Below are 18,593 nucleotides of genomic sequence, written 5' to 3' on the forward strand. Positions count from 1 at the left end.
ACACCTCCATGCGCTTGAGCTGCGGCAAAAGGGGCATGTCCTAGCACAGGGCCGGCGGCAGATAATCTTATCTTACCTGGAACCTAGATGGCTCAGAATGTCTATGCATCTTACCGTAAGCACCACCAAGGTAAATGTTCGCTCGCCGCGCCCGCGCGGCAGGGAGGATGACCGGGGAACCGCCGCCGGACCTATCGTCACCGGATCATACCACGAACCGGCAGCACAAGGGAAGCGGCGACGAGGACGAAGAAATGGTCAGTCCGCCGGCCCACTCGGCCCCGGACAGCACCCGACGGATCAGCAGCAGCAGTACGAGAGACGAGGCGGCGTGGAGGAAGAAGACGGTGGGTCAAGCGGTCAATGCGAGGGATCGTGAAAATATCCCTCTCTCTCCTCCTGACACCCCTACAATCTACTAGCTTGTACTGCCCCTACAACTCCATCAGCCACTAGATCACATCTGACGGTGAGGAAGACCGCCTCCCCGGTACGTAACCTCCGGAAGGGATTTTCGGTCGGACGCCTTGCTCACAGGTGTCCGCCTGTCCGGGTACTTGGCCATCAGGATCTCAAGCGCCACCACGCTGAAGCTGTACACGTCGCACTTGGATTTGGTCGTCACTGTCAGGTACGCCAGCTCTGCGGCCAAGAAGCGCACCGCACGATGCCACAGACAATGCCCTCACCTGGCGCCATGTAACCTCGCCGTGCCATCATTCGGCCCTAATCTCAACCGTCGGGCCAATGAAACTTGGACCAAAAATTTCCAACCCATCGGCCCACTTAAAATTTCCACCAAAATGTAAAGTTCTAAGCCCATAAGCCCATCCAACGAATCAATTCTCCCTTCTCCCCCAAACGCGTCACGGAGGCACACACCCGGCCGGTTTATTTTCTGCTCCGTTTGCGCGACCCCAGATGCTCCTCCACTCTTCCGCCTGCCGCGGCAGCCACCTCCTCTCCTCCTGTAGCAGCATCAGCGGCCGGTTCCTCCATCTCCCTCTCGTGCCCACCCCTCTCAAAACCCTAGGCGCGCTCAGGACCCTTGCCGCCATGTCGTACCGCGGCGGGCGCGGGGGCGGCGGGCCCAACTCCCACCGCGGGCGTGGGCGTGGCGGCGGCGGCGGAGGTAGGGGAGGCCGCGGCGGCGGTGGTGGCGGCGGGGGACGCGGGGAGCAGAGGTGGTGGGACCCGCAGTGGCGCGCGGAGCGGCTCCGGCAGATGCATGGGGAGGTGAGGATGCTCGCACCCGCGCCTCGGCGTGGTGATGCGATTGGTTGCTTCGTGCAGATGTTGCCGCGCTGACGCCGTGAATTCATGGATCGTGATGTCGCGATGATTTTGTGCTTTTAAGATACGCTCCGAACTCTGGATTTTGCGTTAGTTTTACCGAGTTCGTAGCACCTGTGATGTGGTATAAGTCTTCCATGTTACTTATAGTATATAAGTTTCCTAGATGTTGGTTTGAACCAGAGCTTTACACAAGTTCCGTTTCTCGTTGGTACTGTTTTCTCTTTGAAGCTTTAACGACCAGAGATTAACGTGCATAGTCATGTAGTCTTCCACAGTTTGTAGTAACATTTCCACAGTTCCAAACTCTGCTTACTGGTTGCCTTGCTACACTGGTGGAATGCCAGTTGGATCCATCATAAAACACAGCTTGGTTGCATCTCTTCTGATGTAACCTGTTCAGTCCTAGTTTGTTGTTAGGGACAGCAGTTGAGCAGTTGATACTGCCTTGCTCTCAACCCGCTTGATTTGGTAAACTTAGGCCATTAGGCGTGCAGTTAGACTGAGATGTATGGTTCAACTAAATTTGCTTCACTTGTTGTACACATCACATAAGCTTTTGCTCGTCTTGTAGCAGTTACTTACAAAGTTCTGCATACTCATAATCTTCAGGTGGAAAAGGTTGATGAGAATGAATGGTGGAACAGGATTGGGCAATTAAGAGAAGGGACCCAACAGGAGCTAGTAGTCAAGCGGAATTTTGGACGGGATGGACAGAATATACTTGCAGACATGGCCCAGAGACAAGGGATTTACTTGTATGTATCACATTACTAGTCTGCATTTCACATCTTTACGACCATTCTCAGCTAGCATAAATAGATGCAATTCCTGGCTATGATCTCTGTTCTTAAAGTTTCGTAGTTCTATCTATTTTGTGCACCTTCTGTTTTGCCTATGAATCACACTTTCAAGGCTGACGAATTCTACTTTACCTGGCTTGTGTTTTAACCTGTGGAAGATAGTAATGCGTACAACAAAGGGAAGACACTTGTTTTCAGTAAGGTTCCACTACCTGATTATCGAGCAGATCTTGATGAGAGGCATGGATCAACTCAAAAAGAGGTGCTATGGTGATGTCTCATTGATACTGTATAATAACATGATTATAAGTGTCAGTTTGTTGATTGTTGTTTCTATTTTTAACTGGGGCAGATTAAGATGTCTAATCAGACAGAGAGGCGAGTGGAAGATCTCTTATCCAGGTCAAAGTTGAATACCAGCGATTCTGCAAGCACTTCTAATGTATCAATAAGGCAATCTTTGCCTAGCACATCCTCATCAGTTGTTGAACGAGCAACAGATGTTGATAAAGAAAAACTCAGTTCTCAGCTTAGGGATTTGCAGAATTCAAGGAAGGTACTGTCAATGACTGCGACTCCCTCCCCTCCCCCCCCTCCTTAAACAATTTAAGAGCATTCCTTCAGGGATCCTACCATCTATGTTTTCTTTCAGATGGCGGCAAGTGCTAGATCAATGCAATCTTTCAGGGAGAAATTACCTGCATTCAACATGAGAGAAGGATTTCTGAAAGCAGTAGCAGCTAATCAGGTAAGCTACTTCCAAAGTTTGTTCTACTTTGTTGTGTATCCACTGAATGTTCTGTCTGGACAGTGCATGCTTTATAGCCTCAGTAGCATGTATCTTCCACTGTACACCCTGCTATTTTCCTTAGTGATTACTTGTTTTCCCTTTATTCAGAAAGTTATCTTGTGAATGGATGGACATAATTAACATGAGTTTTCAAAATTAATTGATGCACAGATCCTGACATGTTCATACTATAAAATGATTACGGGGTTAGTATTATGCTGTTTGTGATTGTCATGTGGGCCAGATGTGAACTTGATCACATGTTCAAGAATGTGTATACTGTAGGGTTCTATAATTGTTCTTTTTTAGATGGAATTGCTCTTATTTTTGTGGCAATTTGGTTTTCTTTTTTTTAAAAAAAAAACTTATTGGGTTTTTCTGTATCAGGTTCTGGTCATATCTGGTGAGACAGGTTGTGGTAAAACAACCCAGCTTCCACAGTTCATTCTAGAAGAAGAAATAGATAACCTTTGTGGTGCTGATTGCAGCATAATCTGTACTCAGCCCCGCCGTATATCTGCCATATCAGTAGCAGCAAGAGTAGCTGCTGAAAGAGGTGAAGAGCTTGGTGAGACTGTTGGGTACCAGATTCGCCTAGAATCAAAACGGTCTGCACAAACACGACTGCTGTTCTGCACTACTGGAGTTTTGCTTAGAAGACTGGTATGACTTCATTTACAGAATTGATGTATCATGTCCTAAGATACCCATGCCACTTGATCATTGCTTGTTTTCATTTTTCTGCTTTCTGAATTTAAATTGAAGTGTATTTTTCCTTCATTTATTGGTGATGGCTGCCTTTTGTTGTATATTGGAATTGGTAATTTGGTTCTACATAGCTTACATAGAAGCAGCTGCATAATTGATATTGTAAATTTATTTCAAATCTAAGTTCCTTTAGTGAACATGCCTCTTAACACCGGTGAAAGTATTCTATACTCTCAAGCAATGTCAGACATCTCAATGCATTTATCTGATTTTGTGATTTACACACATGAGCTTTTAGTTATCTGACTTATGGAATCCATACCTATGAATACCATCTCTGAACTGAATGTGTACTGGCATAGTTTTCCTCACTCACTTCCACCTTAAGACTTGCACTGGCAGTTCAATGCACCAGCTAGTTAACATTTTTTTCCGTATGCTGTCATTTTGGTTTCATTAGACTTCATTTAATTGTAAATGATATACTACTGTAGGCTCAAGAGCCAGACTTAGTTGGTGTAAGTCATTTACTAATTGATGAGATTCATGAACGTGGAATGAACGAAGATTTTCTGATCATAATACTGCGTGACCTTCTACCAAGACGTCCAGACCTTCGCCTTGTATTGATGAGTGCAACTATAAATGCAGAACTGTTTTCCAAGTACTTTGGAGATGCTTCAATAATGCACATCCCGGTACTGAAATTTCTTGAACAACATCAATAGAAGACATGATCGATTCAATATTTCTTAATGTTATATTTAAGATGAGGTGTTTTGATTTTTGAACAGGGGTTCACTTTTCCTGTTGCTGAGTTTTTTCTGGAAGATGTCTTAGAAAAGACTCGTTACAAGATCAAGTCCGAACGTGATAGTTCTGCAGGTAGTTCGAGAAGAAAGAGGCTTTCGTCAGTTAAGAGTGATCCATTATCTGATCTTTTTGAGGTAATCTTCATTTTTTTCTTGTCACATCAACCCCTTTTTTTCTTAATTTAGTACTGATGTGCATGGATTAGTCCAATTGTGTACTTTCGATATGCGCATTGTGTCATACTGATTTTGCATTTTCTCTCTCTAATCCAGATAAAAAACTGAGAACCAAATCTTTGCAGAAACCAGATGTGCTTGGTTTTCCTTCAACATTATTTTGCTCACTTACTGTGTTTTCCCAGGACATTGACATTGATAAGGAATATGGAAATTACAGCATTACAACGAGGCAGTCCCTTGAAGCTTGGTCTGCTGCTGAACTAGATTTGAGCCTTGTATGTACTTAGTTTTTTGCTCTATAATTTCAAGTGCATACATTTGGTTCAACAGTTACTCCCTCTGTTTGGATTTACCAGGTGCAGATTTTTTGTTTAGCTGTTCAGATATAGAGGTTGCACATTTTTCCCAATGCAGAAATGTACATGAATATTGAATACCCCTAGTTAGGTCCAGCATTTGCGATGGCATTAACTTCTCGCTATTCTTAAGCAGTCACTTCTGTAAGCGCATGGGCAGGCATGCAGCTCAAACTAAAGATGCTATTGGTGCCCAGCTATGCATGCGGCTGCATTAACTACCAAAGCAAACCCGGCATCAACAGGCTAGCAGCTCATGCGCAGTTAACACTAAGCAAGGGCAATATTGCCCCATTGAGCAACATCTTCGGTCTTCAAGCCAAAAAAATGGCGTCCTGTCTATCCGAACGGAGGGAGTAGCTTGAAATTTTATGTTTTTGGTATAATTGTGGATGTGAAACTAGTTTCTTGAATATATCACTGTGGTTAACTGGATATATATGCTAGATGTTGTTCAAAAGAACATGGGGCCATCCACCACATAATTGATATAGATTGTACAATCATCAGCTTTTATCAACCTTTTTTCACTTGTGTGTTGTGAGATATTTACAATAAAACCGGAGTAACTAGCGAAAAGAGCTTTCCAAACTCCTGCCATGCTTTTTCCCCCACTTATTTGCTCTGCATATTCATTGGAGAACCATATGTATTCTTTTTCTTCACTCATCATGGAAGACATAATTCTGAGTTTCTATCATCATTTTACACAATCTTGGTCTGATACGACACCTATGGTTTGGCGTTACCATATCCAAGAAGAAACATTCCATGCTAGGAACTTATTTCAGTAACACATTATAACCTATCTGTGCAGCTAATGCCTTCTTGTTGACATTTTAGGTAGAAAGTACAATTGAGTATATTTGTCGCTATGAAGCAGAAGGTGCAATCCTTGTGTTCCTTACTGGCTGGGATGAAATTTCGAAACTTCTTGACAAGATTAAAGGGAATACTTTCCTTGGAAGTTCGAACAGATTCCTTGTTCTTCCTTTGCATGGCTCTATGCCAACTGTCAATCAGCGTGAAATTTTTGACAGACCGCCAGCAAATATGAGGTGAATCACTTAGCTATGTATCGAGAAAATCGAATATTCAGTGTATTAGGTACATGATTGTGATGCATATGTTCCAAACAAGGTTTTTCTTTTAATTGCACAACATCTCCTGGGTATCTTTGACCACCATGCTTTGCTTAGAAAGTCGTAGAAATATGCTGATTTTCTTACCCTTATAGCCTTAATGTTTCTTTGATATCTCTACATCTCTTTGATAGCAAAATTTTATTCTCATACATATGTAGCACATAGTTAAAAATACCGTCAGGTATTGATCTGACGAAGGTACAAAATTAGGACAATTTTTTCAGCAAAGCATGAGTATATTAACAATGAAATTTACTTCAGCCATTTCCCTTCCAGTACCCTTTTATGTGGGATATTTCAATTTATTATGTTATTTGGACCACATCTGAGCATAAATGTATTTTTATCATTCTCATTTTTTTCTTGATGCCAACTTACCATTCTGATTGATTTCAATGTTTTTTCTTGATGTAAATTATTTCATGTTGTGCACTCGTGCACGACTCTTTAGTTTAACAATTCATCCAAACTACATCTTGTAATGCCAATAGCATTCTATTTTAGCTACTTTACACGCCTTACTGTCTTAACGATTATATATGTAATTTCAGAAAAATTGTTCTAGCAACCAATATTGCGGAGAGTAGTATTACAATAGATGATGTTGTCTATGTAATTGATTGTGGTAAGGCCAAGGAAACAAGCTATGATGCCTTGAACAAGCTTGCATGCCTTCTACCATCGTGGATATCAAAAGCTTCTGCTCATCAGGTATGGTGCTGCTGGCAATGTAACTAGGCATTGTGGCAAATTTGAAAAATGATTAACATTACCCATTTTTGTTTTGTTTCACAGAGGCGAGGCCGTGCAGGCCGCGTTCAGCCAGGGTTTTGCTATAGGCTTTATCCAAAAGTCATTCATGATGCAATGCCGCAGTTTCAATTGCCTGAAATTCTTAGGACTCCTTTGCAAGAACTATGCCTTACTATCAAAAGCTTACAGCTTGGAGCTGTATCTTCCTTTTTGGCAAAGTCACTGCAGCCTCCTGATCCGCTTTCTGTCAATAATGCAATTGAGCTTCTTAAAACCATTGGCGCGCTCGATGATATGGAGGAACTCACATCTCTAGGTATGAAGCTTTGCTGCTAACTGGCATATAAGTGTTCTAGCCTATCTGATTTTATTCCAGCTCATGTGCTCTTTGCTGATCCTTGTTTTGTTCTGTGCAGGACGACATCTCTGTACACTTCCACTGGATCCAAACCTTGGAAAAATGCTGCTTATGGGATCCGTATTCCAGTGCCTGGACCCAGTATTAACAATTGCTGCTGCTCTTGCATACCGTAATCCATTTGTGCTCCCAATTGATAGAAAAGAAGAAGCTGATGCTGTTAAAAGATCATTTGCTGGTAACTCCTGCAGGTAATTATTGTAACAGTTTTGTTACTTCGATATTTGTTTAGGATTAAGGAAGAATTTTTGGATACCTGGACTAACAAGATGGTATTTCTACAACCATAGATTATACTCAGTAGAACCATGTCTATGACTTTCGCTAAAAGAAAAGGAAAAAGAAAAGAAACCATGTCTGTGATTGTTTGTCCCGTGCCTATTTGAACTTAGCAAAAAAAAAAATTTGTAGTACTTGAATGTATGCCGTCTTGTATCACTTCAGTAGTGCAGATATTACTTCACTTGTAGCACCTGTAGGACAGTTGCTTCTTACATGTTGCTAGAGGAAAGTTCGGGTCTGCTTGGTTCTCTTGCTAACCCTTGCCTAGCCTTTCCTAGCAAGGTTAGAGAACAAGCAAGCATGTTTGGTTGCTTTGCTTGGTTTGAATTTGGGCAAGGTGAGCAAAGATTTTCTTGCTTTTGAGAGAGAGCCAAATTGGCTCCCCCCACCTAGCAAGGTTTGCCTTGCCAAGCCTTGCCTGGCAAGGCTAGTGGGCAAGCTTGGGCAAAACAACCAAGCAGACCCATCTGACACAGCTATGACATTCAATGCCAAAAGTTACATGAGGCTTCGCGGGGCTGATAATTTATTGTAACTTCTTTTGCCAGTGATCACATTGCCCTTCTTAAGGCGTTTGTAGCATGGAACGAAGCAAAACGGAGTGGCAGGGAACGTTCTTTCTGTTGGGAAAATTTCCTGTCCCCCATGACCCTGAAGATGATGGATGACATGCGGAATCAATTTTTTGATCTACTATCTGATATTGGGTTTGTTAGCAAGACAAGAGGAGTTAAGGTACTCCATTTCAAAAATGCCCTTTTATGTAATTACATAGTCTTTCATTTCAAAATTCAAACATGTAGTTGATTGATTTGATCTTACTATATAACTACCTTAGACTGTTTTGTTATCCACCTCTGTTTTATTTCAAACATGTAGCGTGCACACTAGTTTCTAGTAGCATATCCATGCCTGTGATGTGACAAGCACTGATTAAAATTTCCCAATAGTTGGCAATCCAGGGCAAGGCGCTGGCTATTTTTAGGGTGTGATGCACATTCAACCCGTTTTGTTTTAGATATCCATTACATTGAACTAGGGACTTTACATTCCTGGAGCTCCCAGTGATGCAGTACTTCCATCCCTCTTTAAATAAAATGATTTATTGAATACACAGCTGCAATAATTTTGCTATCTGTGTTTTGTGGATTATCTTTTACACCTATGTGAACAATACTAAGTTGGTGCCTAATAACCAGACCTGTCAAATATTTGTAGTTTGAATTCTGGGACGCATGATTGCCTACATTTTTTTTTAAATAGTCCAGTATTGGCTTCTTACTTCCATGTTATGGATTCAGGCATATAACCAGTATGGTAGTGATCTGGAGATGGTTTGTGCTGTATTGTGTGCTGGGCTTTACCCGAATGTTGTACAATGTAAAAGGCGAGGCAAGAGGACAGCCTTCTACACCAAAGATGTGGGAAAAGTGGACATTCATCCTTCATCAGTCAATGCATTTGTGAACCAATTTCCATTGCCTTACTTGGTGTATAGTGAGAAGGTTAAGACGGCTAGCATTTATGTGAGGGACTCAACAAACATATCGGACTATGCCCTTTTACTTTTTGGTGGTTCCCTTAGTCCAAGCAAAACTGGAGAAGGCATTGAGATGCTGGGGGGTTATCTTCATTTCTCGGCCCCAAAGCGTACCATAGAGTTGATTCAGGTATTACCAACTTCAGTATAATAGAAATTGTTTTTGTTACTCTTGCTCAAAAAGAAAAGAAAAGAAAAGAAAGATTTTTGTTACAATATGCTTATGCTTGAAATCTAGAAATGATAAATGTGGAATTTTAGACTCAAGCTTTACAATTCTTGGCCCAGTTTACTGAGCATGTGTTCAAATCCTTTGAACTGAATCCTAAACATTCCAGGAGTTCCTTTCATCCAAATTAATTATTGGTGCTTGCCCATTGTTCTATAGGAACCAAGGAACTGGTTCAGGATAAGATTCATTGAATCTTAAACACCGATTGACAATTGATGGATAAAAAAGCTTTTTCATGATAAGATTATTACCATGTGTTCTTTGTGCTAATTTGGAATTCATTTGCATTTAACAGAGATTAAGAGGTGAATTGGACAAACTCCTCCAGAGGAAGATTGAGGAACCTGGAGTTGACATCTTTTCGGAAGGAATGGGTGTTGTGGCGGCAGCTGTAGAACTGTTACACAGTCAAAATGAGTACCACTAGATGCTACATATACATATTCAAAAGGGCATTTTTTGCACTAGACGGAAGTGATACACATTCTGTAATATTTATGGAAGTTTTATTACTCATAGACGTTTGTGGTTTCTTTAGTGTTGGTTCCGTACCTCCGAATTCATGTAGGCCGGAAATTTTGAGCTCTTGTCATTGTCTCACAGAAGATTTATCAATGTGGTAATTCGATCATCAGCCATCTAATGTGTTAGGCAGAAGCGAATCTTGTTATCGTTCATTCCAGATATAAATGTTCCGATGTGCAAATTTGAAGCTGGAGGTGTACAAACTATCGAATATGCAGTTTCAAACTTTTGTATTCTGAGTACATGGATTTTATTTGTAACTTGAAAGCAACGATGGACAAAGTTTTACTCCCTTTGTTCCAAAATGTTCCAAAATGTAGCAAAATGTAGGTTGTTTTGTTTTTTCCAAATAAACAATCTACATTTTAAAATGGAGTAGTGAATATGTTATTTCAAAGTTTAACACGGCTAATTTACGGTTTTAAAACGGAGTAGTAAATATGTTATTTCAAAGTTTCTTTTAAGGACACGGCTAATTTACTACTGATCCTACGGTCGAACCGTTTTTGGATTACAATGATTAGAAAAAGCAAACGGCTTTCCCTTTTTGTCATGAGCCCACGTGACCGTGTCAGAAAAATGAAAACCAGACAGGTTTTGTCTCTCCGACCTCCCAATTTACCTGCTTTCGAGAGGGAGCGCAAATAAATCATACAGCAAGCACACAACACAGAAAAAATTGCCCAGGACCAAAAAATGCACAGTACAAGATCCCAGATCTTATGTGCAAATACAAGAACCTAGTCTGCCAAAATTAAGGTTCATAATAGCCTATTTTACACAAACAAATTTGCCACACCCTCCTGCCCTGAACCAAAAAATACAACATCACGGGCAAAACTGAATGTCATGATTCATGGGATTGCACAGGCATCTCACAGAAGGGTTACTACCTGCGTAACAAATGAGCTTCTTTTATGACCTACAATACAATTGAGGGAAAAAAAAAGCACCAAATCAGTTAGGATGTAGCAAATAATAAAAGGACAAACTAAGAAAAAATTAGTTGGATGAGGTGAAGAACTAGCTTGTGTATCCTGATAATCAACAGAGGCACTAAGAAAATAAGGCCAGCAAAAAATTGCCTTTGCAAATTATTGTTTTGCTTGTTTGTAACAAAAAAATTACCTAACTAATAATATTACTTTGCTTAACTGATAATAGTGATTTGCCTAAGCATACTTTGACTAACTGAGAACAATACTTTCCCTAGCTCACACAAATATCACACTATCAACACCATTATCACATGAACTCCAATTCTGTAAAAAAAAGCAAGTAGTCTACATATCTAACTCAGTACCATAAACCAAATGATAAGTCTAAATACATACGAAACAAGTCGTCACCCCTCATCCTCCAGCACCAAAAAAAGCATGGATTTGCTGCATCATTGGCTTTGTGCGAGACTGATCTAGGGGAATTAAACAAGTGGAGTACATTGTTTTTTTCTTTCATAAACAAGTACATCGCATAAATTGCCTATATCAGACTGGAAAAAGGCGTAACTAACCAATTAAAATGCTTAGAAGTTTATGCCAAACTGCCTACCTCTCTGAAAGAAACAAAAAAAAACACTCAACTCGAAAACCTTATGAACATGGCAACAAATAGGAAAAAAATAAAAGAACATAGCAAGGAGGTGGGGTCCTTACCCTTAGCTAATGTGAAGTCTTAATACAAGTAGATCCTCTGGATATAGCCACATGATAGTCCTCTGAACAGTAACTGCACACAAACAAATATGAATCAGGTCAATTTGCCAATCAATTTTCCCATGGGATTGAACATATACTATAAAGAAGGCTATATTTAGGGATAATACTTTGCCTAATAAAATAAATAGAAGAACACTACTTTGCCTAACTAATAACAGTAACTGCCTATCCAAGAATATTACTTTGCCTAATCGAGAATATTACTTTGCCTAAACCTGAATCTGCTAATAAAGACACAAAACAAGCACAATTTTTTGCAAATACAGAACCCAAGCTAATTTAAGGCACATATAGAGACAAGGACTTCAAAACTACTAGTATGAAAGTGGCAAGCACATTTATTTGCTTAAATACTAACACTAGCACAGTGCCCAAAAAAGCCATAGAGAAAATTATGCTCAGTACAGTAAAAGAAACATCTAGCTCTTGATTCAGATTTATGTAAGAAGACACTAATTTGTGTTCAAAAGCTATTTATTCCAGAACAAGATTTAAGTTAGATTAAGGGAATTGCAACTCTATGATTCAGCAATAGTGTATTTCCCTAAAGATGGAGAAGTTGGTCATAAGTCATAAATTGTACCCCGCTCTGATTTCTTTCTATGAATCAATTTAAACTTCTCAATTTCTCTAATCATAAGCCACCGTAGAACTTCTAGGCGTTCTTTTTCTCTTTTCTTCCTCTTCTCACTTGCTAAATGAGTTGTATCAATCATTGGTAATGATTGTTAACCCAGCATCCATCCTTGCCGCCACAAGCACTACCAGCCAAAAAAATCCCAGAAGTGTGTTGCTGGACAATAAGCACATGCACATGCTTCATTTTACTAAATTAAATAAGTTACATCTAAAAATCATGGACATGTAAGAGGGAGTGCATCTGCTGCAGATGAAACATTTCCATGCATACCCACTACTACTATGTTATTGCCTACCTGTAGTATTGCCTAAGTCAGAGCTATGTTATTGCCCAATAGAAAATGGGGGAAGATATTCATATAGAACTATGTTTGCAGTTTTATTATCGGAAGCAGAAAATTTCTCAGATCATGACCATGCAAATACAGAAAGTGCTAGATTAGAAAACAAAAATGCTAATATATGATGGATAATTTATCTATTGAATTAACATAAGTTGCCTACATATCTGAAAAACAGCTAGTACAAGAAAAATATGATAGATACACCATGTGTAAAGGTAACTTTGATGAACAAGCAGGAACATTCACTCTATAAATTCATCTAATATGATGTATCCACACTAGAAATTCATTCAGTAAAGAATGTAAAAAGATAGCATCCACGCACTAGCTAGCAATCTTGGGTGAAGCTAAAAAAGTACTAGGCATACAGATGTTGTATACTACCATTGAAAACAATAGAAATTGTCCTTCCCACTCATCCGCTAAGAACTACATACAACCGAACAAAAAAAGAGACACAACTTACCTTCGCCGGTAAAGTTCCAAATGCAATCTCCTGTATGGGAAAACTGTAGGATCAGAAATCACATTACCTACATGCATAAAAAACATAAAAGCACATCTCAGATCCATCAGGTCTCGTGAGTTATTGTCTAACAAAATACAATATTAAAGCCAGGTACACCACATAATCGATAATGTGTGTACACACACAAGAGCTTCTATATCCGCAACTTGGAAACAAAAGTACTAACTATTAGAGGATAAATCTTATCTATTGGGCTAACCCTAGTGGGTAGCTATATAGCAGTCATACATGGGCCTTATTGGGCCATAATACACACATACTCCAACACTCCCCCGCAGTCTGAACTACCGACGCAGCGGAGTTGCAGACTGGACATGAAAAGAAGGACACACACACAAGCCCCCCCACAGACGCAACTAGCCACAGGTGATGTTGAGGCTGGAGCGAAACTCGGTGAAGGCAGGTGACGGGAGGCCCTTGGTGAAGATGTCAGCAAACTGAGAGGTGGTCGGGACGTGGAGGACCCGAACATCGCCGATGGCGACCCGATCCCGGATGAAGTGAAGGTCAATCTCCACATGCTTGGTCCGCTGGTGCTGAACAGGGTTGGTGGAGAGGTACACCGCACTGACGTTGTCGCAGTAGACAAGAGTGCTCCGGGAAGAAGGGGTGTGGAGCTCGGCAAGGAGCTGCCGAAGCCATGATGCCTCGGCCACGCCGTTAGCGACAGCGCGGTACTCCGCCTCGGCACTGGAGCGGGAGACCACCGGCTGACGCTTGGACGACCAGGACACCAGGTTGCCGCCCAAAAAGACAGCGTAGCCGGAGGTAGAGCGCCGAGTGTCCGGACACCCGGCCCAGTCAGCGTCGGTGTAGACAACGAGCTCAGTGGAGGGAGACCTGTGAAGGAGGAGGCCGTAGTCCACAGAGCCCCGGAGGTAACGGAGTAGGCGCTTGAGAGCAGTGAGATGGGGCTCCCTGGGATCATGCATGTGGAGGCAAATCTGCTGAACCGCATAAGTGATATCCGGCCTGGTGAAAGTGAGGTACTGAAGGGCCCCAGCCAGACTCCGGTACGCAGTAGCATCTGTCACAGGAGTGCCGTCGGCCTCGGACAACTTGGCCTGAGTGTCAACTGGAGTGGAGCAGGGCTTGCAGTCAGTCATCCCAACTCGCTCCAGGATATCAAGAGTATACTGCCGCTGGTGAAGAAAGAGGCCAGCCGGACGAGGCTCGACGGTGACCCCGAGAAAGTGATGGAGCACACCCAGATCCTTCATAGCAAACTCCTGCTGAAGTGAGGTGATGATCCGCCGTAGGAGGGACGGACTGGAGGCAGTGAGGACAATGTCATCAACATAGAGCAGCAGATAAGCAGTCTCAGCACCATGGTGATAGATAAACAGCGAAGTATCGGACTTGGCCTCCACAAAACCCAGCGTCAGTAGGTAGGCAGCAAATCGCGAATACCAAGCTCGAGGGGCCTGCTTGAGGCCATAAAGTGACTTGTTGAGCCGGCAGACCATATCAGGCCGAGAAGAGTCAACAAAACCCGCTGGCTGGCTGCAGTAAACTGTCTCAGTCAGAGTGCCGTGCAGGAAGGCGTTCTTGACGTCGAGCTGATGCACGAGCCAGGAGCGGGAGAGAGCCAGTGAGAGAACAGTCCGGACGGTAGCTGGCTTGACCACCGGACTGAACGTCTCGTCGTAGTCAACACCAGGGCGCTGAGTGAAACCCCGGAGAACCCAGCGAGCCTTGTACCGCTCGAGGGTACCATCAGCCCGCCGCTTGTGTGTCCAGATCCACTTGCCGGTGACGACGTTGGAGCCAGGCGGACGGGGCACCAGATCCCAAGTCTGGTTGGCGAGGAGCGCCGCGTACTCCTCTTCCATCGCGCGGCGCCAGTGAGGGTCCGACAGGGCGCCGCGGACGGAGGAGGGTACAGGAGAAACCTGCGGCGCGCCGGGCATCGCTGAAAGAGCCCGGGGCTGCAGGGTACCAGCTGCAAGTCGCGTCACCATAGGGTGAACATGACGCGGGTGCCGGTGTAGGAGAGGCGGATGGTACACCGACGGCGCGACACGGGCAGTTGGCGCCGGCGGAGGTGGTGGTGGTGTAGGCGTCGCCGGCGGAGAAGAGTCCACCGGCGATGACTGAGGCGGCGACGACAGTGGCGTGGCCGGCTGCAGGTCCAGGGGAGCTGGCCGCGCCCGGCGCTGGTAGACGCGCACGGGTTGCGCGAACCGGACAGCAGGTGCTGCGGGCGGTGCCACCGGTCCCGCGCAGGGCGAAGGGGTAGAGGTAGCACCAGAGGCCGGCACCGTCGGACCCGCGCTGGGCGCAGGGTCAGGGACAGCACCGGTGGACGTCGAGCCCGGTGAGAACCACGGCGGAGCAGTACCTGCAGGACACAACGGTAGCGGTGGCTGGTCCACCGGGTCAGTGGGAAACAGGGAGGAGAGATCAGGGTCGGAGGTGGAAGGAGGTGGGGAGGTGGTGGAGTAAGGGAAGACGGACTCGTCAAACACCACGTGGCGAGAGATGAGGACCCGCCGAGAGGAGAGGTCAAAGCACCGGTACCCCTTGTGATCCGGGGAGTACCCGAGAAAGACGCACTGAGTCGAACGGGGAGCCAGCTTATGAGGAGCGGTGGCAGTGGTGTTAGGATAACACGCACACCCAAAGACCCGAAGGTGATCGTAGCGGGGGGAGGTACCGAAAAGAGCGTGGTGTGGAGTGGGAGCGGGGCAGGCAACGGAAGGTAGTCGGTTAAGGAGATAGGTGGAGGTGTGAAGACTCTCAGCCCAGAAGGGGGCAGGGAGAGAAGACTGGAACAGAAGAGAGCACATGGTGTCGTTCGTGGTACGAATCATGCGTTCAGCCTTACCGTTCTGGGAGGAGGTATAGGGACATGACATGCGTAGGTGCACGCCGTGAGAGAGGAAGAAGGCACGGGAGGTGGTGTTATCAAACTCGCGGCCGTTGTCACACTGGACGGCCTTGATGGTGAGGCCGAACTGAGTGGACACCCAAGCGAAGAAGTGGAGAAGCGTGGGGAAAGTATCAGACTTGGCACGCAAGGGAAAAGTCCAAGAATAATGAGAGAAATCATCAACCACAACAAGATAGTACTTATAGCCAGAAATGCTCAGAACAGGCGATGTCCTCCACGGCCCAGCCAAGGTCACCGAGGGAGTCCGCCATGGTCTTCATCTTCCGGCAGAACTCGCCAACAGAGAGGTCACCCTGGACGAAGGTGCGGAAGCTCGCATCGAGACGAAGGGCCCGGGCTTCGGCGTCGCCCAGGAACTGGCCCTCGAGCGCCAGCCAGGCCCGGCGGGCGGTGGTGTCGGGGTTGCCGCGGACGAGATCGTGGAGGTCAAGGGAGATGGTCCCCAGGATCCACGACATGACGATGCTGTCGAGGCGAACCCACGCAGCTGTCCGGGCCGCAGGGAAGGTGTCGGTGAGGACATGGTCGTCGAGGGCGTAGCGGCGGAGAATGAGCAGCACCATGTCCCGCCAACGGGCGTAGGAGGTCGACTCAGGGTCGAGGACGACGGGGACCAAGCTCTTGATGTTCTGAACGCCCCCGGCCTGGTAGTGTAGCTGCGCGACGAGTGGATCGGCCGGGTCGGTCCAGGCCACCACAGTCGGACGGGGAGCACGGGAGCCAGAAGAGGTGGCAGTGCTGTCGTGGGACATCGGGTGGGCGAGGAGCTGCTCCGCCTCGGCGATCTGACGGGCCAAGACGTCGGCCGCCTCCCGCTCCCGCTCCCAGGCCAGGGCTGCCGCGCGCAGGCGAGCCTGACCCTCGGCAGCAGCAGCCCGGGCAGCGACGAGGGCCGCCGCGAGGTTCACATTTGGAGGTGGTAGAGGAGGCGGGGCAGGGAAGGGAAGCCGAGCCAGCCCCCCCCCCTAGCGCCCGTGGCAGCAACAGTGGCGGCGCCCGGGTCTTGACCCGCAGGGCCGCCCCCTCCCTGGCGCACGGTGGAAGCCCCGCCGGCGGGATCCACGCCGGCGTGGTCCACGCCCGCGCGCCCGCCGGCGCCCGCGCGGAGGGCCGCAGCGGCGGCGGCGGCGGCGTCCCCGGCGTGGCCCGCGTCGGCTTGGCCCGCAGGGAGCCCGACGACGGCGGCGGCGGCCAGCGCCACAGGGGCGGCGGCCGCGCCCGCGGGAAGCCTCCCCGAGGCGATTTGGGCCCAGGTAGAAGGAAGGGAGGGGAAGGAGGAGAGAGGAGGGGGAAAGGGGTCGCCGGCCATGGCGCCGGCCGGCGGCGGCGGCGGCGGCGGCACCAGGAAACCCTAGGTTAGGCTGATACCATATTAGAGGATAAATCTTATCTATTGGGCTAACCCTAGTGGGTAGCTATATAGCAGTCATACATGGGCCTTATTGGGCCATAATACACACATACTCCAACACTAACCTATCAAAAGAATCACCTTTTTCCAGCTGGAGCTTATTTTTGTTCCTTCCCTCAACTTTGGTCCTCTCTTTTCCATGCCACGGTTCAGCAGCACTTTTCCTGCAAAGAAAAGATTGTAAAGTAGAACAGAAAACATAAGTTGATCCTGTAGGAAGAAATAAGTTTGATTTATCCTCTCAAATAATGGATAATTTCATTTGAAGCATGCACTGAAGGACTTTGGTGACAGTAACACAAAATATATTGCTATGTTCAGTAACCTGCGGCTTAAATCACAGAGCAGGTCTGCTCACAATACTTAACTAAGAAGTTAACCATTGAAAGCAGATATCATGGATGGTAATATAGTGAGGAATCAGCTTATATCGTCTTGAAAACACATGCCAGAACATGAAAATTGACAAAAAAAAAATCTCAACCACCGAGAAAATGAAGCTAGATTGTTTATCAGGATTTAGCTGGGGGAAAGCTATATCACACTCGAGTGTTTTGTGGAGTTCTCACACTCGAAATTTTTGGCCAATCGATGAAGGCCACGACACTGCTTCTTCTCCACCTCCGGCAATGGCACCGACGAGCCTTCAGGGTTGGGTTTTGGGATTGGGGATTGGGGCTTGGGGTTACCTGTGCTCTCCGGGCCTAGAAGGAGGCTCGGGGGGCTCGCCGGCCGACGGTGGTGGCGGTCGAGACGGCGGGGAGCGGAGGAGGCGAGGCGCCGCCGGAGCCGGGCGGAGGGGGACCCCCGGTTGGGCAGTGGAGGTTGCGGGGGTGTCGATCTTCAATTGGTTCGCGTCGGCGGCGTTGCGCCGCCGGAGCCGTGCGGGGGGCTGACGGCGGCGGGGGAGCTCGGAAGAACTTGACAAAGAAGACATGGGGGAGTAGAAACATTGGAGGAGATTAGCTTTGGGCGGTGGTGGAGGGTGGCGGCTCCTCGCCGCCGGAGCCGGGCAGGAAGGCGGGGGCGGCGGGGGCTACCTTCTTTTTCAGTGTGATTTATGAGCTGGAGTTATTTCAGCTTTATATTCCGGGTGCAAAGTTTTGAACTATTAATGAAATCTAAAATGTTGAGAATTCAAAAACGTTTTGATCTTATTCGGAAAAGGAGCGTCTACACTGAACTGTCCCCCGAGGTGCGACCGCCAAGGCCCCCCACTTGA

At 46.0% G+C, this 18,593-nt stretch overlaps 3 protein-coding genes across 12 annotated transcripts in view; 1 reads left to right on the forward strand and 2 right to left on the reverse strand.

Annotated features, from left to right (window-relative positions):
* Positions 1–884: 884 nt before the first annotated feature.
* Positions 885–10,024, forward strand: LOC101773491 (DExH-box ATP-dependent RNA helicase DExH1). Of its 2 annotated transcripts, none has more exons than XM_004982841.3 (16): positions 885–1,236; positions 1,906–2,051; positions 2,255–2,358; positions 2,449–2,652; positions 2,749–2,844; positions 3,274–3,549; positions 4,089–4,292; positions 4,389–4,541; positions 4,769–4,861; positions 5,786–6,000; positions 6,639–6,798; positions 6,883–7,156; positions 7,257–7,449; positions 8,089–8,275; positions 8,842–9,210; positions 9,608–10,024. In XM_004982841.3, exons 2-16 carry the CDS (start codon positions 2,003–2,005, stop codon positions 9,737–9,739), a joined length of 2,709 nt encoding a protein of 902 aa, XP_004982898.1. In that variant the 5' UTR covers positions 885–1,236; positions 1,906–2,002; the 3' UTR covers positions 9,740–10,024. The 2 variants fall into 2 exon arrangements, with proteins under 2 accessions (XP_004982898.1, XP_012698159.1); XM_012842705.2 differs by having other exon boundaries at positions 2,259–2,358.
* A 469-nt stretch (positions 10,025–10,493) lies between these two features.
* LOC101774180 (peptidyl serine alpha-galactosyltransferase) lies at positions 10,494–18,519 on the reverse strand. 9 transcript variants are annotated; one of them, XM_022823062.1, is made up of 6 exons: positions 18,061–18,519; positions 17,453–17,535; positions 13,005–13,034; positions 11,493–11,565; positions 11,351–11,392; positions 10,494–10,759 (listed from the first exon to the last, which is right to left on the reverse strand). In XM_022823062.1, exons 1-4 carry the CDS (start codon positions 18,306–18,308, stop codon positions 11,495–11,497), a joined length of 432 nt encoding a protein of 143 aa, XP_022678797.1. In that variant the 5' UTR covers positions 18,309–18,519; the 3' UTR covers positions 10,494–10,759; positions 11,351–11,392; positions 11,493–11,494. The 9 variants fall into 9 exon arrangements, 8 of the variants coding, with proteins under 8 accessions (XP_022678797.1, XP_004982903.1, XP_004982902.1 ...); XM_004982846.4 differs by having other exon boundaries at positions 13,005–13,071; positions 18,061–18,510; XM_004982845.4 differs by having other exon boundaries at positions 11,389–11,392; positions 13,005–13,071; positions 18,061–18,509.
* Positions 18,520–18,544: 25 nt separating this feature from the next.
* Positions 18,545–18,593, reverse strand: part of LOC101775389 (cyanate hydratase) — a 2,080-nt gene continuing 2,031 nt past the window's right edge. Inside the window, exon 3 of the mRNA XM_022829692.1 lies at positions 18,545–18,554. Within this exon, the coding sequence (XP_022685427.1) occupies positions 18,545–18,554 (10 nt within the window). The remainder of the gene's footprint in view (positions 18,555–18,593) is intronic.

This window comes from Setaria italica, chromosome IX (genome assembly GCF_000263155.2).
Source record: "Setaria italica strain Yugu1 chromosome IX, Setaria_italica_v2.0, whole genome shotgun sequence".
Classification (NCBI taxonomy): domain Eukaryota; kingdom Viridiplantae; phylum Streptophyta; class Magnoliopsida; order Poales; family Poaceae; genus Setaria; species Setaria italica.

Excerpts from the sequence above, each read along its gene's own strand:
- LOC101774180 (XM_004982846.4), bottom strand. The coding sequence starts at position 18,308 with ATGTCTTCTTTGTCAAGTTCTTCCGAGCTCCCCCGCCGCCGTCAGCCC. Across the intron at positions 17,536-18,060 it reads TCTAGGCCCGGAGAGCACAG|GAAAAGTGCTGCTGAACCGT; the intron begins GTAACCCCAAGC and ends TTTTCTTTGCAG. Across the intron at positions 11,566-13,004 it reads TTGGAACTTTACCGGCGAAG|TTACTGTTCAGAGGACTATC; the intron begins GTAAGTTGTGTC and ends GTTTGTGTGCAG.
- LOC101773491 (XM_012842705.2), top strand. The coding sequence starts at position 922 with ATGCTCCTCCACTCTTCCGCCTGCCGCGGCAGCCACCTCCTCTCCTCC. Across the intron at positions 2,052-2,258 it reads CAGAGACAAGGGATTTACTT|TAATGCGTACAACAAAGGGA; the intron begins GTATGTATCACA and ends TGTGGAAGATAG. Across the intron at positions 6,799-6,882 it reads CAAAAGCTTCTGCTCATCAG|AGGCGAGGCCGTGCAGGCCG; the intron begins GTATGGTGCTGC and ends TTTGTTTCACAG.